Source organism: Populus euphratica, unplaced genomic scaffold (assembly GCF_000495115.2).
Source record: "Populus euphratica unplaced genomic scaffold, PopEup_1.0 scaffold99.1, whole genome shotgun sequence".
In the NCBI taxonomy this organism is placed as follows: Eukaryota; Viridiplantae; Streptophyta; class Magnoliopsida; order Malpighiales; family Salicaceae; genus Populus; species Populus euphratica.
Window position 1 is genome coordinate 880,075 of NW_011499902.1, and position 17,110 is coordinate 897,184.

Below are 17,110 nucleotides of genomic sequence, written 5' to 3' on the forward strand. Positions count from 1 at the left end.
TATATATATATATATATAAACCTGGATCGGGAGGTTTCAAGTTTGACCTGCTAACTAATATTAATATTAATAGTAGATAGTTCTTTACAATCTATATAGTTTTTTTCATCATATTTTAAAATATTTTAATACTACCTATGATGTAGTGCGTGCCTCTACACTAGCATCTAACAAACAACAAATTACTCATTATTTAAGTTGGCCATGCTTGTTTTTATCATATGTCATTTTCTTTTATTAACATAAGCTAAAATTAGTGGGAAAATATTGTAGTTGTATATGTCATTACACTATTCACTAGAACTTTGTACTGACATCATCATTCCTTCCATACAAAAAAACTTATAACTAGTTATTAGAGATCATTAAAATCTTTTCACTTGGCTTATTAGTTATTTTTAAATTAATCAGAGATCATTATACCTCTTTTTATTTTAAAAGTACAATGAAAAGATTTAGATACATTTCAAGTCAAAAAAATTTATGTTGGCATCTAAAGACAATTTTGTACTTTCAAATTATTTTTTTCATTATTATCGTATAAGATGAAGGATAATTTTGTGTTTGGAAAAATATAAAAAATCAAAAGTATAGTAAAACAACCAACATTCCATTGAATATCAAAAAACTAAAATTGATCTTAAGGGGTATTTTCATTATTTCTTAAAGATTTTTTTTTTGTTATTTTAACATGTTAGATTGTGGGTAATTTAGTATTTGTCTAAGTATATAAAAACAAAAAAGGTGAGCAAGGAGCTTTCCAATATCCAAATATGCCTTTTGGTCATGTATTTGGAAACACCACCATATCCTTTTTTTTTGTGTAGCACGTGTTGTCAATGATGGTCTATTTTGTTGTTTGTAGGCTTTTCTTTTTCTTTTTTTTCCTCTCTCTTACCTTGAAAATTACAGTTTAACCCTCATTGTTGTTGGTATTTCAACTCTATTCCTTATTCTTTAGATTTTGATTTTTTAGACTTGACTCTTTTATAGAAGTTTTATTTGTTTTCAATTTTATCATTCAATCCTAATTTACCAAACTATGTATGCTCCAATTTGATCCTCATTCTTTGAATTTTTAATTTTATTTATTGACCTTTTTGTAAAAGTTTTATTTGTTTTCAATTTCATCCTATAATTCCAATTGATTGTATTATATTTTTCAATTTAATCCTCATTGTTTTGATTTCTAATTTTTTTCTTAGATCTTTTGTGAAAGTTATTATTCTATTTAATTTCACCCTTCAATTAAAATATTATTTTTATTTTTTATGTCAATTTTAATCCTTATTCTTTTTAATTTCAACATTCAATAAAAATTTTTTATGTCAATTTTAATTCTTATTCTTTTTAATGTCAATTTTAATCCTTATTCTTTTTAATTTCAACATTCAATAAAATATAAAATTTATTTTATTTTTTAATTTTGATCATCATTTTTTAAATGAATATTTTTTTAATCCTTTTATATAATTAATTTTTTTTTTTCAATTTTATTATATAATATTTGATTGATTAGAAATTAAATTTTATGGTTTTTTTCATATTGGGTGTTTATGTTCAAATGACCCAAATAATGGGTTTAAAATGTATTAAAAAAAAGATTTTATAATCCTTTTATTTTTTAATCAAATTATTTTATTTTTATGATATAGGTTATGAGTTTGGTAAAATATTTAAAGTTGATTTCACTCTAATTATTATGATTATAAATTCATCATGTTAATTATCAAAATTATTTTTTTATATTTTTTTTACTCCGTTTCGGTAATTGAATATAATTTCTTAATAAAAAAAGAAAGAAAGCAGTTCTGTTCCATGGCAAATCGCGGCTATAAGGCTAGTAGTCTGTAACCAGTTTAATGATAAGTTGCTAGGAAGCGAAATCCAGTCCAAAGTTTGATCTGACCTCCACTGGACCCCAAACTTTCTCAGTATCGCCAAAACGTGTGGAGACCTTTTCTTTTGGTTCTCACGGAGACAGCCCAGCCGGCAATGGACGCCAACCCTAGCTGGGGAAGTCATAAAAAACTTCTTTCCTCCACCGGTCACAGCAAGACAAAACCAACCAACCCTGTACAGCTTGAAAGTCAAACCGTCTTACCAAATTATACTGGTTTGCCCATCAAGTGGCTTTTTTTATGCACCTAATAACGCCATCAATCACGCTAAGAACTGGATTCATAGACAATTAGGTTGTAAGTGTCAGCCTCACTGATGTTTATGGAATTCAAACCACAGCTTGCCCCATCAGTTCGAAGATGTTAAAGACTAGAAAACACCAACAACTTGACTGGTCATGGTTTTTTGACAGGTAATGAGTAACCATGATGAATTGTCTGCAAGTATAATTCTGGTATTGAAAGCATGCTACAAGTAAGGCCTATTCGATTAATGTTGTCTAGCAATAATTCAAACTTAAAGTTTTGCGTTTAGAGAAAGCAAATGTGGTGGGCACATGTTTTGGTTTTTAACTTCAATACTAGACACAGCAGGGCTGCATTGACCGGTTTCTCCCAGCCTGCACTTCAACTACAGTGGCTATTTCCTTACAGGGTCATAAAAGGTCCAGCAGCAAACACAAAGCACTAAAGTAGTAAAGAGCCTCTCTTTTCTTTCCGTATATGATCTCCTTGAGCTCATACGATGATCCCACAACCACAGACATTTCTCCTTTGAACTCCATTCCACATTTGCCTTTATGTAGAGATGGTTCTGCAATTTGTTTCTCTAGTTTTCTTTATTGTCCACTATATTACTTTTGCTGGTTCTGTTAATGATGAAGGTCTTGCTCTTCTATCCTTCAAGCAATCACTAGTAGACTCCACAACTCGCAGTCTGGACAACTGGAACTCATCAGATGCGAACCCGTGTTCGTGGTATGGAGTGACATGCAGAGAAGAGAAGGTCTTTTTTCTCAGGCTTCCAAACAAAGGACTAGCTGGGATGCTGCAACTTGATACTGGTAAGCTTGTTACCTTGAGTCATGTTAATCTCAGGAGTAACTACCTCTCTGGAAGCTTGCCAGTCGAGCTCTTTAATGCAGCAGGGTTAAAATCCTTGATACTCTCAGGAAACTCATTTTCAGGGACAGTTCCTGAAGAGATAAGGAACCTCAAGAACCTACAGACCCTAGATCTTTCTCAAAATTCTTTCAATGGGTCATTACCTTCATATCTTATTCAATGCAAGAGACTGAAAAATCTTGTACTCAGTCGAAACATTTTCACCGGCTTTCTACCAGATGAGTTAGGTAACAATTTGGTTATGCTTCAGACACTGAATCTTTCACATAACAGCTTCAGGGGTTTGATCCCTGGCAGCCTAGGCAACTTGTCAAGCTTGCGAGGAGTGCTTGATCTATCTCACAATCTTTTTGATGGCCCTATTCCAGCAAGCCTAGGAAATCTTCCTGAATTAGTTTATATCAATCTCACCTACAACAATCTTAGCGGTGCAATACCACAAACTGATGCCCTGGTGAATGTAGGTCCAACTGCTTTTCTTGGCAACCCTCTTCTCTGTGGGCCTCCTCTGAAAAATCAATGTCCTTCAACCACTTCCCATCCAAATATTGATCCTAGGCCCTTAGCAGTAGGAGACAGCTCAGGCAAGCCAGGGAGAGGAAAATGGTGCTGGGTCGTGATCGCATCTGTTGCCAGCACAATGGTAGTAATTTGCCTAGTTGCGTTATCTTTCTGTTACTGGTACAAGAAGGTTTATGGTTGTAAAGAAAGCATACGCACTCAGGGCCGTAGTTTTGAAGAAAAGTCAATGGTTAGAAAGGAAATGTTCTGCTTCAGAACAGCAGACTTGGAATCTCTATCAGAAACTATGGAACAATACACCTTTGTCCCATTAGACTCAAAGGTCAATTTTGATCTTGAACAACTTCTGAAAGCATCTGCTTTTCTGGTTGGAAAGAGCGGTATAGGGATTGTCTATAAAGTTGTTCTTGAAAAGGGGCTAACTGTGGCAGTGAGGAGACTGGAAGATGGAGGTTCTCAGAGGTTCAGGGAGTTTCAAACTGCAGTAGAAGCAATAGGCAAAATTAGACATCCAAACATTGTCAGCCTTCTAGCTTATTGCTGGTGCATCAACGAGAAGTTGCTTATCTATGATTACGTGCCCAATGGTGACCTTGCCACTGCAATTCATGGTAAGTACCAGCCCGACTCCTCATGTAAGAAACTTTAAAAAAACTACTTAGCTACCGTGTTGATAGTGTTGTTTTCCATGAAAAATCACAATCAATTGTCACGTTAACTGCTTTGAATCTCTTTTTAACCGCTCTTGATAATGTTGTTTTCCATGAAAAATCGCAATCAATTGTCACATTAACTGCTTTGAATCTCTTTTTAACTGCTCTGAATCTTTCTTCAAAATATGTCCAGGAAGAACAGGAATGACATACTTTAAACCTATTTCATGGTCCTTTCGACTTAGAATCATGAAAGGATTAGCAAAGGGTCTAGCTTTTCTACATGAATGCAGTCCCAAAAGGTATGTCCATGGAAATTTAAAGACTAGCAATATACTGCTCGGGGAGAACATGGAGCCCCACATCTCCGATTTCGGACTCAACTGCTTTGCTTATACAAGTGAAGAATCTATACCAGTTCAAGGGGAACAAATGACAAGCGGAACACCACAACAGGGTTCTCCATATGCTTTGACACCAACACATTCAAGCATGTCGGGGTCTTGTTATGAAGCTCCCGAGTCCTCAAAAGTCATAAAACCATCACAGAAATGGGATGTTTACTCATTTGGGGTAATTCTATTGGAGATCATTTCTGGGAAGTCACCAATTATGCAGATGAGTCTGTCAGGAATGGATCTAGTCCGATGGGTTCAGCTTAGCATTGAAGTGAAGCCACCATCCGAAGTACTAGATCCCTTCCTAGCTCGTGATTCGGACAAGGAACATGAGATGATTGCAGTACTTAAGATTGCTCTAGCCTGTGTTCATGCGAGCCCTGACAAGAGACCCTCCATGAAGAATGTGAGTGAAAATCTGGAAAGATTGGTCTCATCGACTTAAATTCAGTTTCATCGAGGGAAATTAGTCTATACACCCTCCTCAGAAAAATCAAATCAATGGGTGCGTTTTTCCTTAGGATTGAACTACTAATCTGCTACAAATATTTCTCCTCCTGTTTGGATGTTGTCTTACATTGAGCTCCTATTCACCACCATGTACATCTGGATCTTGCAGTATTTGTTGTGTTAAATTAAATAATTCGTACAGAATTTTTATTAGTACTCTCAATGATTTTGTTACATTGTGGTTTGTACTCCTAAATCCTAATTACTGGAATTTCTTCCCCCTATTACCCTATCCGTGTCTCAACAAAAACATACCATCGATTTCTTCGCTTTAGAAGGTGAGAAGTCTCATTAAACTATCTGGAGTCAGTAATTGAACTGGGTTTCGATTGAAGTTAAACAGCCTTAATTCTAATCTAGAGAAGCACATAATTTCTGCAAACAAGTAATGGAATTTTAGCATACAATCATGTTTTAAATAAGAAAACCTTCAAAATATGACAAGGATCATCGGAGGGTAATCTGAAATGTATTTGTAATAAGCATAAATGAATGATAACCATCCTCAAAATGGGACCGCTAGAGAAAAAAAATTTGAAACACTTGCATGCTTAGCACTCATCACCAAGAATTGCATTCAATGAAGTAGAGGTGCTGCATATCTTAAAAACTACATTCCTCGAAAATACGGCAAACATGCTTATCTTTAAGGCAGTGAAGAAATGGAACAACTATTAATGGGCAGTAAACTACAATGAAACAATGGAAACTGAAACGAAATTCCTCTAAAGCACAACGATGGGATTTAGTTCCATCCATATAACTTTCAACAACATCCTTAGGAGGGTGAAAATTTTGATGTACACTGCTCTAACGTTGGCATTATTGCAGGGACTCAGTGATGGTCAAAATGCAAGACATGTTCCAAGACTTTGCATTCACGAATCCCACCAAACACCGAATGGATAATAAGAATAAAAAGCATAGCCATGCTTGTAGCTAAAGAATTTGAGCTGATTTATTGAGACCAAGGAATAACCACTATACAAGAGCGCAAACACACACCGGAAACTGAATTTCATCACAAGAAATTAAAAATCTAGTTCCCTTGTTTCAAAGAATAAAAGTACAATGACAAATTAACCAACATGATTAAATTATTTTATGTTACAACCGACAGAAAAGATAAAAGTATGATTAAATTTTAAATAAACAGATACACTGATTGTTCAAGCGTAGAATATTACTGTAAGGATTTAGTTGTATAACCTTAAGCACCTAATTTCAAATAACAATATTACCATCATACAAACAAGGAAATATTAAAAAAAGGGTAAGAAGATTGGATCATCACTTCTATTACAGATTAATAAAATATTATACTACCAAAATTTAGAATCCATGGAAGGAAAATCCAATTCGCCAAAAACAGCTGTCCCCATGTTTTAGTGTAGATTATACTCATCATCGCTTGATATTCTTGGCTGTTGCTGCTTAATGCTATCTGTATTTAACCGTGCAATAGCCTCTGATAACAAGATTGTTGTGGCAGGGGTCATGGTTTGATACTGAGAAGGCAGTGTCAGAGGCGGAGGCGGAGGCTGAGACTTGTATATTTGGGCATGAACATGATCATTATCAATTTGTTTACTATAGTTACCACTATCCTTGGAAGCAGCACATAAAGGCTGGGGTTGGTGATTCATTTGAGGAGGTCCTCCACATCGTTGCTTATTTTCATTAGAAGGTAAAGTATCAGGCGAACTTGTTCTTGGGATTGCTCTATATACTTGTGAGGTTAAATCAGCTACAGGATAAGCTACTTGAGCAGGGAGCATGGTAGAATCATGATGATGCACTGGAGGACGGCTAGAAGCAACAGTTGCAGTGTTCATCAAACCTTTTTGCTCGGGTAAATTGTGTGGCTGCGCAACGGGCACTAGGTATATCGGCTGAGGGTGGTTGGCCTGATAATAAAACTGCTGCTGAGGCACTGGAGAACTCATTACATAGTAAGAAGACATTGGCGCTACAACACTCGAGTCCTGGGGTATATACTGTGGGCCACCTGTTTGAATGAATTGCAGTTGTTGTGGCTGACCATATTGTAACGTCACTGGATACCCAGAAACAGGAACTGTTTTATGCATCTCAACCCCCATGGGAGGAGGAGGATCAGGGATTTTACTCTCCGATTCAAATGGATTTATAAGAGAAGCTTTACTCTCCACTGAAGTAACAGCCCCAACTGGATCTTGATACGTCACAAACTGTGAATCCTGACAAACCGCAGTTCCCAGACCATGATCACTGCAATAACCAACGTTACAACAACCATTACATTTATTTACACCCAAATGAACATAACTTTAACCTCTAAAATATCCAATTTTACTCTCTTTAAAGATGTTCATTAAAAAAAAAAAAAGAACAGCAAACCTTGGAAACTCGTACACAAGATAAAACATTAAAAACTAAAAACTACTAACAATCAACAACAGAATATATTAATCACCATCAAAAGAAAATAACTTTACCACAAAAAGACAACATTTGCATTCTTTTCAAAATTTTCCAAAAACAGATAATTGACAGACTGAAGAAACTCATTCCCGAAACATAAACATAAAACACTTACTACATAATACCAAGTAATCAATTATATAGCAATCAACGATGCACTCATCTAGCTTAACTACATTTCCACTAAGAAGAATAAAACTTTTAACAACCTAAGAATCTCGATTTCCATACTTTTCAAAATTATCCAACAAAAAATGCAAAACTAACCTTATAACTCAAAAGAGAGCATAAAAATCGAAACTTTTATAAAAAATACCTAGAAATTCCTTCTGGGGTAGGCAATTTAACCTTATTATCCACCAAACTAGTCCCATTATCCTCAACAAAACCACCTTTAACACCCAAATTTGACAACGAAACCGAAGACGAAGTAGACCCAAAAGAAGAAGAAGTTTCCAAAACCACAGACTCAGCACCACTGAACCCACCACCATTATTACCATTACCCTCAAGATGCACAATCTTTGCATTCTTTAATGCATCAACAAACCAAGTCTCAGTCTTCGGGTGATTTAACTGAGTTGTAGCCTTTAACTCGGGCTGATTCAAAAAGGGTTTGGTTGGAAACACAAATAATCTAATACGTGAAGGTGTACGGTTGTTTTGGTGCTCATCAAGCATGATAAGGACATCTTCATCGGTAGAAAGCGAAATGAGAGAATCAAGATTGTGATGTGGAAGTTGGTATTTCAGAGTGATTGGCGTGGTTATTTTCAGAGTTGTAGATAAGTGAGTGATTAAAGATGAGAGTGTGAGACAGTTGGCGGTGCCGGTGCTCGTACCGGTGGGGATGGAGATGAGGCGGGTGTCACCACCTGAATAGAAGAGGGATTTGGTGTGGGGATGTGGGATTATTTGGCCACCATAACTGCACATTAGGCGAAGTTTTGGTGTGGTAGCTTGTGGTTGTGGTTGTGGTTGTGGTTGTGGTTGTGGTGGCGGTGGCGGTGGCTGGGGGTCCATTGTGTGGCGGTGCACCAAAGATGGCGGTGGTGATCTAGGGAGTAGAAGCCGGGATTGGGTCACGTGTTAACTCTTGTTATACGCTTTTATACGTGTTGAATGCCTAACGCGGCAAGCACAGATATGCAGCGTTAAATTAGATATTAGATATTAAATATTAAATATTATACCTTGATCCTGCCACTTAAACTTTTCCAGTATAATCTTTTATTACTATGGAAAAGATTCAATGTTAATTTGTGGCTCTCTCTCGTTTCTTTTTGGATATTGTAATTTATAAGTAATTTTGGTACAGAAATATAAAAGAAAAGGATGTAGAAAAAGATTCAATGTGAATATAGTTTGACTTGGTTGTAAGGAATTTTTTTAAAGGTATCACATGATTTTATATCTTGATTTTTTTTTTAGGGTTCTTAAATAGGATACATGTGATTGTTTATAAAATTTAAAAAAATATTAAAAATTATTTTTAATATTAGTATATCATAATAATATTATTAAAAGCTGAATTTTACAAGATAAAAATTGATAAGCGATCACTTAAAAAAATAATAAAAAAATAACAATTTATACATATTTTATAAAGAAATATAACAGCATTGGTATCATTTGTTTCATAAATATTGATATGTTTGAAAAGTATTTTAAAAAAATTTAAAATTTAAAATTTTTTATTAACTTAAATTAATTTATTTTTAATATTTTTACATTATTTTAATTAATTAATATTAAAAATAATTTTTAAAAAATATATTATTAATATATATATATATATTTTAATATAAAAAATTATCACGATAGCAGCACTCCACTTCCTCCCATGGAATATTATGGATTTTGTCAGTGCAGGAAGTTGTAAACAGAGTCTGTGTTTTGAAAGTCAACTGGGCACATGCAGACATGTGATTAACTTGCAGATAATGACAGTGGGATTTTTCATTCCCAAGGACAGAGATAGACTCAGGATCGACCCACAATGGAGCCTCTTTAACAGATAATTATTACCATGCCATTGAGAATGGGCCAGCAGTGATAGGCTGAGATTTGCTCAGAATAACCCACAATGACGCATTGTCTAATTTGCTCAGAATTCAAATCGAGTTTAAATATATTTTTCATATAAAAACATTTAATATAATTAAATAAAATTATTTAATATAAAAATATAAATTGATATCAATAATATCTATCTTCTTATCATTGAAATTCAGTAATTTTTCAGAACTTCTAGCTAATATTTGATTTTTTTCATTTCAGTTTTTATTTTTTTAATTTTAGTATTAACTAAGAAATTAAAAATAATTGTCCTTAAATTATAATTAAATCACCTAAAATAAAATAAAATTATTAAAAAATAAATTATGTCATCCAAAATGTTTTTACGAGGGGATAAATAGTGCTAATTACACAATATTCACCCCAAACATTTTAGTTTTTAAGTTAATTACATCCTATTTGTCCCAAACAAAAATTGTTAACACAAATTGTTACTTAAAATATTTTTTATTTATTTTATTTTTTGTATTTTAAAACTATTTTTAATTAAAAATTCTTTATATTTTTCTTGAAATTAAATTTTTTATATTTTTATATAATTATTTTCATGTTTACTGTATTAATTTATATGACACTTGTAAACATATACCAATATACAATGTAGAGAAACTTTAATTTATAAAGAGGTTGTTTGTAAATGCGGTGTAAATTATGTTCTCAAAAATTTTAAATTTTATTTGTATTAAAAATATTTTTTAATATTTTTGGATTATTTTGATGTGCTGATATTTTTAAAATAAAAAAAATATTATTTTAATAAATTTTTAAATAAAAAATACTTTAAATCGTTAGCACTATTATAATTAAAAAAAAAAACCCTAATAGTGATTCTCCTTTTGAATAATTTTGAAAGTTGGCATTAAATGATTTCAGGTGCAAGCTTCAAGAGCTTGACATTTATGTCAATGAGTGAACAAAAGAAGCAGCTGGCATTGCCTTTGTCTGCAACTAATTATCAGTCATTCTACTTTGGATGCAATGACTTTGTTTCGATCGCTTGTCCATCCCTTGAAAATATAGCAATCCTTGAATGTGTTGTGCTACAAAGATTTCATGTTACCATCAAATGTCCATGTATGAAAAATCTGGAGATAAGTCGATGCAACTTCGAGTACCCGTTGGATCTCCACGTCCACAGAGCCTCTCTTTAGTTCAGGTTTCAGCACCCTTTTTCGTGTTACTGTTTCAGCTGAACATCTTCAAGCTTTGTCAATGAAGTTAGATTCTACTTCGAGGTGGCGAGAAAGTATATTCTCCAAAGTTCTACCGCAGGATTTAATGTCTCTACAAGATGTAACTATCAAATCTCTTCGCTTTAATTCTTCCTCTAATGCGGATATCTGCAATCGCATATTGAGAATTGTAAGATATGCTAAGTAATACAAATGAGCTTCGAAATTATTGAGGTAAACAATCATTTTTCCGACGCCTTCTTTTATTTCACAGTTGCTAGATTACACACCTCCCCTCCTGTTAAAAAAATATGAGTTGACCTTGGCAATCATGCAGGTTCTGTCGAAGAAAGATCATCTGCCAATATGAGTCTCTTGTTTTTTATCCGACATCTATTACAAAATCCATGTTCTTTTTTCCCCCCCAGCTTGTTGAGCTACTACCCTTGGCTGTGGAGAATTATCAGTCACAGCATGGAAATTCTGAAACGCTACTGTCTGGTGATCAATTGATGAAACTGAAGGTAAGCTTCTAAAAAAACAAGTAAAATAAGCCTTCTATTGTACTCATGTAAGTGGCATTTCGGTTAATTGATTTGCAAGTGGTTTATTGTCTCAGAAATGCTAGCCATTTGATTACCTTTGGTAATTCATTCAGCAAATCTTTCTTTCTACCTTTGATTACCTTTGGTAATTCATTCAGCAAACTTTCTTTCTACCTCTCTGTGCTACTGCGTCTGCTTTGCTAGTCAACTTTGCCAAGGCGTGCATGCAATTCACTCACAGATTATACGAACTCGATGCCCGCATAGCGGAGTGCAACTCAAGCTAAATCTGCTTAAACAAAGGATGGATTCTGGAAATTAGCCTGCAAGAATCCCTTGTGAACAAAATAACACAAAAATGGAGTAACGACTATATTGATCTTCATTTCCTTTTTGTTTCCCCGTAGTGTACACAAGTAGGATGGGCTCCGGGAGTCGGATGTCCAAATATATATCGTATCAGCTCTTGGACAGTGGGCTAGAAAAGGTAAATGCAAGCATGCAACTGTCATCCACGATTCCTATGTTCTCAGCAATGAACGATTCCTTGTTTTTGGACTGGTAATCTTCCTGTCCAGTGTTAACATACAGCATATGAACTTTTGATCATCATGGTTAGACTTAAACTCTTAATACACCTTCACCATGTTGTCATGCATACGCAGTACTATATACTGCAGCATTAATAATCAAACTGAAGTGCCCTGTAGTATTTCACTCTTCACATTGAGCTCTTGGTTAAACCTTGCAAATTCTTCAAGCAGGAGCTGTCATAAGAGACTGCAGACCTCGGGGACTTCCACATATGAGGATGTCTCTTAGAATGATAAAGAGAGATCATTCAATGCCATTTTTTCACAAATAGGATCAAATTCAGAGAAGAATTTATAAAGTTAATCTCTATATATCGATTTAGCATCATGACACTCCACTGTCAGTGATTTCAAAGTTTGGGTAAGCCAATTAATATATCCTCAAAAAACAGAATTTACAAGTACCCAAATATGTTCGAGCTGTCATCAATACATTAGAGTGCATTCAGTGGAGATCAATGATACAAAATCAAACAACGCAAGTAAATTCGAAATGCTATAGAAACAGAGCAGAGTTACAGCAGGGGAGAAAATTTCTAAGATGATTAGTTTCTTTCTCATGAAAGTAAAATTATTCTTCATTTTGAAAATTGAAAATTGAAAATTGAAGAATTTCTCATATTCTTCATTTTGAAAATTGAAAATTGAAGAATTTCTCGTGTTGCGCATCCTTAAATATTGAAATGTAACTGGCCAGATATCACTTCTATTTCTTCAGAATGCCTAGCTGTTTTCATTCATCCATATATCCAGAGACAGGGAGGTCTAAACTACCCCAGGAAATAAAAAGCTACCTATTTAAAGCGTTTGTCTCAGACAAGCTCTGAAGGGCTCTAAAAAGAGTGAATTACCAAGGTGCCCAATTAAAGAACTACACATTAACAGAAGAAATGTCCACTTTCCTGGGAGGATGCACCACATTTCTGTTTCCAGGAAAGGCGTTGCGGGAAATGCCTACCAGGGCCTTGAAACAATATGGTTCGTGCATGGATATCTCTGATAAGACTTTTCTGTTCAGCTGAAAGTTCTCCTTCAGCAGCCCATGCATGAAATTACCAAAATTAACCTGATAGCGATAAATAAAACAGAGCAGCAGAAGAAGCCAAAGGTCAGGATCCCACCATGGAGAAATTTCATAATGCGGAAAATATTCAAGTTGCACTACCCAAACATACATCAATCTGCTCCAAAATGATAAAGAAGTCAATTACACCTCAGTTTTTCCCAGTTTGTGTTCTATTTATAAGAAAAGAAAGTCAAAATCTAGAACAAGCAGATTAAAAGAAACCAGGATTCTCCCCCTCCCTTCTTTCAGAAAAAAACTTCACTTTTGTTGATTTTCTTTAGTACTTCATAATTGCAAACCAACTCATGCCATAGAGGTCAATTTAACTTCTGGCATTTGCATGATGATTTTCCACCAGATTTTCTCAAACTCCTAAGCTTTTCAAATAATCCAATCCCAAGTAATGTTGTAACATCAAGGCACAACAGGACATGCCCCAAGCGAAGTACTGCATTCTATAAAACTCAACATCCCCACAATCCTGTTACCCCGAAAAGGGCTAAGCTTTCTCAAACAATTAGGTCACTTCATCTCCCTTCCTAGTTCCTACATCAATGAATGGAAAACTATTTCAAAGTTCCATGCCCTGAAAACAGAATCATCCAACATGTGCTAAAATTGACACAATAACAAGCCACCAGTTCCAATGTTGAAATTCAAATCTGATAAAGGAATTTCTTTCACATAGAGGTTTGCTTGTTCTAATAACCACTAACGCATGGAAAAACATTATCTACAGGAGAAAACATAGCAACAAGTTCACAACAGAACATGGAACATGTCAAACACAAGTGATAAAAAAAGTCAGGCAAAACACGATAAGCAACAGCATTTCCCATTGTGATGAGCCTTGCACAAAAATAAAACAAATATGCAGCTCAGCATGCATGTTTGGAAAACTTCATCCAAAGCCAATGAGAGCCATCTTGCCCCCTATTACCTCCATGTAGTAGCTGCCACATCAACCACTAGGGCTCAAATTTTCTCCAAAACCACTTCTCTTTTATATGCTTCACTGCACTTTCAACTCCCTCATCAACAAAAGAAGAAATTGCTCAAAACCACAGAAATTATAAGGTTCTACATAAGCCAAATCTTAATTTACAAACTCTTCTCCCTTATCAATAGAAAAGATATCTGCCAACGCAATTTACCGATCCACCATAACAACAAATTTCACATTTATTACTTCCCAACCAACACTTATCAGCCAAGATTAAGCCTTCGAAACACCAAACCTTGTCCTTTCAACACATATCCGAAAAGAAAACATCAAGATAGAAACTTCTATTTTTATTCCAAAATTTGTCAACAGAAAAATAAAAGAGAGACTAGAATTCATCTGAGTTCGCAGTTAAAAGCCTCAAAACATCAAGCTTTATTAAAAAAAAAAAAGGCAGATCATGTCCTACATTTTCTAACATATCCATCTCATTGTTTCCAATGCAGACTGCCAATCAGTAAGTAAATCAAGAAAAACACAACTAAACAAAGAAAAATCATGAATTCACAAAAACACACCAGCCCCATAAAAGAAATACCATTCAATGACAAGAAAAACCCACCAACAAGATGCGTTAAAAAGAAAAAAGACTAACACCATGTTGGCGGGTGCCAGCATTGATGCGTTGGATCCAAAGAGAACGCATGTCCCTCTTCTTGTTGCGGCGATGGAGCAGGACTAAGAATTTAGAGAAGACGACTAACAGAATGAGAGAAGGTCGGTGAACCAGTCGAAAGGAATAAGGAGAGAAAAAGGACTTGCTTAAAAGGACAGAATAATATCTCTCTTTTCATTACTTCATTCTTGCAACGGCCCTTATATATGGGCACTGTAGAAGGCGGGAGTAAAGTCTAGTGCCTTCTTAGACACAAGAATTACAATTACTAAAAAAGTGCGCGTACAGGGTACGTCAAATGGTGTGTTTTGCTTCTAGCACTAACTTCTTTCCTTGTTGAATTTTTTTGGTTTAAGGTTTGTGTGGTAATTCATTATAGTTATTTTTTAAAATATTTTTTATATTAAAATATATTAAAATAATAATTTTTATTTTTAAAAATTATTTTTAAAACCAGCATATCAAAACAATTTAAAATATATATAAAAAATTAATCTTTAACAAAAAAAATTAATTTTTTTAGAAACATAAATTGATCCGCATTTCCAAACGCACAATAAATCTTTAAACTGAATCCATTTGTAACAAATCTCTCCCTTTCAAAATCACCTTATCCTCAAGGTTAAGAGTTGGAAATTTGAGTTTTACTTTATCCATTAATTCCCATGTCACATTACTAAGAGATAGCCCTAGCTAGTACACTAAAACTTGCATTATAACTTGTTGAGCTCTCTTGACTATCATAGGATTTAGGAATTAGAATTGTTTGGGGGTGTAGCACAGTCCCTATAACAATTAGGTAAGCTTTTATATACCATCTTATTTCTCACACACCTTTTCAGTTGAGACACATGGAAAATAGGGTGGATTATTAAAGAGGGAGGAAGACTTCGCTTGTATGCAACTTCCCCAATTCTCTCGATTACTGTACAAAGGCTATAATACTTAGCTGCTAACTTGTGGTAGTGGTTGTGATGCACCAATTTCTACCTGTAGGGTTGTAGTTTTAAGTAAACCGAATCACTTGGTTTTAGAACTCTATCACTTCTTTTTTTATTAGCTAACTGCCTCATTTTGTTTTGTGACTTGATTAAGTTTTGCAGGATTGTTTGTAGCATTTGCTCCTTTTTGTTGAGATAATGATCAACTTATCTATATTAGTGAATCCTTGGAAAATGGGGAATGTGTATGGGGGAAACCATATAGAATTTTATAGAGAGTAGATTTAGTTGTGGTGTGAAAGTTAGTATTGTACCATCATTTGCTCAAATCCAGCCATTTACACCATTGTGAAGGGATGCCTCCTATCATGCACCTCAAGTAGTTTTCTAGGCATTTATTGATGATCTCGATCTACCCATCTAATTAAAGATGATACGCGGTGGAGTGGTTTATAGCATCTACTCCTTTTTGTTGAGATAATGATCAACTTATCTCTATTAGTGAATCCTTAGGAAAATAGGGAATGTGTATGGGGGGAAATGATTAGTACTTAAAAGTGCATTTTTATCATGGTTTTATATCATCATTTTGCACTTGAAGTATCAATAACTCCTTAACTAAAATATGTTTTACAATAATGTATCTAATAATATAAGATACCTATAATTTATGGTAAATATCTATTTTTAATGCAGGCCTATCACATAAATGAAAGGATTGATTGATGACTTGAAGAACTTAAATTGCAAGGATAAAGAGATGGCCAAACTTAGAAAAGAGATGTCGGTGCAATCCAAACCGGAACACTGTTCGGTAAATGGGTCATATCTGGAGCTATATATCTCAGATTTAGGTCAAATTTATATGGATGGAAAGGTAAGACATAGGCCTACAACTTTCATATGGAGCCCAAGATCTAAAAAGGCCATTATCAAGTCCAAATTGTAGCAACAACAAAGAAGCCCGAATCTGTCTTCCAGCCCGAGCACTGTTCGGTATTTTGGCCATATCTGGAGTTCTAGAAGTCCAAATGAGCTGAAGTTTTTACACAAGAAAGCTGAGACAATTGCCTACAACTTTCATGTTTGCAACTGGCTCCAATTTTGACGTTATCAATGACGTTTTGGGCAGACAAGAGAAGATAAAGATTGTCACCAAGTCAAAAGTTGGCCACCCACTTATCAATTAGTCATCAAATCAATAGTTCCCATTTTTGGCCTATAAAAGGAGGCATTTGCCATGCATTTAGGCATCTTGATTTCCAGATCAAGATCATGCTCTTCCTTTCTCTCTTTGTATTTTTTATGCTTTGTTTTCATTAATATTAAGTTTATGCCTTTCATTTCCTTTCCTTTACTTAGTTAACTTTTATGTTCTTATTTTGTTTATCTATTTTGCTTTCTTTCATTATGTCTAGCTAAGTTAATTATGTCAAGGTGAAAAGGTTACACTAATGGTGTAAGAATAAGTATAATGTAAACTTAATATGGACTTTAATGTTTGATACTAACATGTTTTATAT

The 17,110-nt window shown here is 34.4% G+C and overlaps 2 protein-coding genes and 2 long non-coding RNA genes across 8 annotated transcripts; 1 reads left to right on the forward strand and 3 right to left on the reverse strand.

Moving 5' to 3' along the window:
• Nucleotides 1–1,882: 1,882 nt before the first annotated feature.
• On the forward strand, nt 1,883–5,333 carry LOC105133026 (probable inactive leucine-rich repeat receptor-like protein kinase At1g66830). 3 transcript variants are annotated; one of them, XM_011036806.1, is made up of 3 exons: nt 1,883–2,965; nt 3,089–4,159; nt 4,395–5,333. In XM_011036806.1, the coding sequence occupies exons 1-3, from the start codon at nt 2,710–2,712 to the stop codon at nt 5,042–5,044; spliced, it is 1,977 nt and encodes a 658-aa protein (XP_011035108.1). In that variant the 5' UTR covers nt 1,883–2,709; the 3' UTR covers nt 5,045–5,333. The 3 variants fall into 3 exon arrangements, with proteins under 3 accessions (XP_011035108.1, XP_011035109.1, XP_011035107.1); XM_011036807.1 differs by having other exon boundaries at nt 1,883–2,314; nt 2,809–4,159; XM_011036805.1 differs by having other exon boundaries at nt 1,883–4,159.
• A 944-nt stretch (nt 5,334–6,277) lies between these two features.
• Nucleotides 6,278–8,708, reverse strand: LOC105133027 (uncharacterized). 2 transcript variants are annotated; one of them, XM_011036809.1, is made up of 3 exons: nt 8,180–8,708; nt 7,889–8,131; nt 6,278–7,359 (listed from the first exon to the last, which is right to left on the reverse strand). In XM_011036809.1, the coding sequence occupies exons 1-3, from the start codon at nt 8,593–8,595 to the stop codon at nt 6,495–6,497; spliced, it is 1,524 nt and encodes a 507-aa protein (XP_011035111.1). In that variant the 5' UTR covers nt 8,596–8,708; the 3' UTR covers nt 6,278–6,494. The 2 variants fall into 2 exon arrangements, with proteins under 2 accessions (XP_011035111.1, XP_011035110.1); XM_011036808.1 differs by having other exon boundaries at nt 7,889–8,708.
• A 1,766-nt stretch (nt 8,709–10,474) lies between these two features.
• LOC105133028 (uncharacterized) lies at nt 10,475–12,578 on the reverse strand. Of its 2 annotated transcripts, none has more exons than XR_843696.1 (3): nt 11,543–12,578; nt 11,114–11,498; nt 10,475–10,991 (listed from the first exon to the last, which is right to left on the reverse strand). It is a non-coding gene; the product is annotated as an uncharacterized LOC105133028 (long non-coding RNA). The 2 variants fall into 2 exon arrangements; XR_843697.1 differs by having other exon boundaries at nt 11,114–11,321; nt 11,509–12,578.
• Nucleotides 12,579–12,640: 62 nt separating this feature from the next.
• LOC105133029 (uncharacterized) lies at nt 12,641–14,960 on the reverse strand. The gene is made up of 2 exons (XR_843698.1): nt 14,593–14,960; nt 12,641–13,027 (listed from the first exon to the last, which is right to left on the reverse strand). It is a non-coding gene; the product is annotated as an uncharacterized LOC105133029 (long non-coding RNA).
• Between the last annotated feature and the right edge of the window lie 2,150 nt (nt 14,961–17,110).

Bases quoted from the DNA above. Each gene is read 5' to 3' on its own strand.
- LOC105133027 (XM_011036808.1), bottom strand. From the start codon at position 8,595: ATGGACCCCCAGCCACCGCCACCGCCACCACAACCACAACCACAACCA. The intron at 7,360-7,888 runs GTATTTTTTATA...TGGTTATTGCAG, and splicing joins ACCCCAGAAGGAATTTCTAG to TGATCATGGTCTGGGAACTG.
- LOC105133026 (XM_011036805.1), top strand. From the start codon at position 2,710: ATGGTTCTGCAATTTGTTTCTCTAGTTTTCTTTATTGTCCACTATATT. The intron at 4,160-4,394 runs GTAAGTACCAGC...AAATATGTCCAG, and splicing joins CCTTGCCACTGCAATTCATG to GAAGAACAGGAATGACATAC.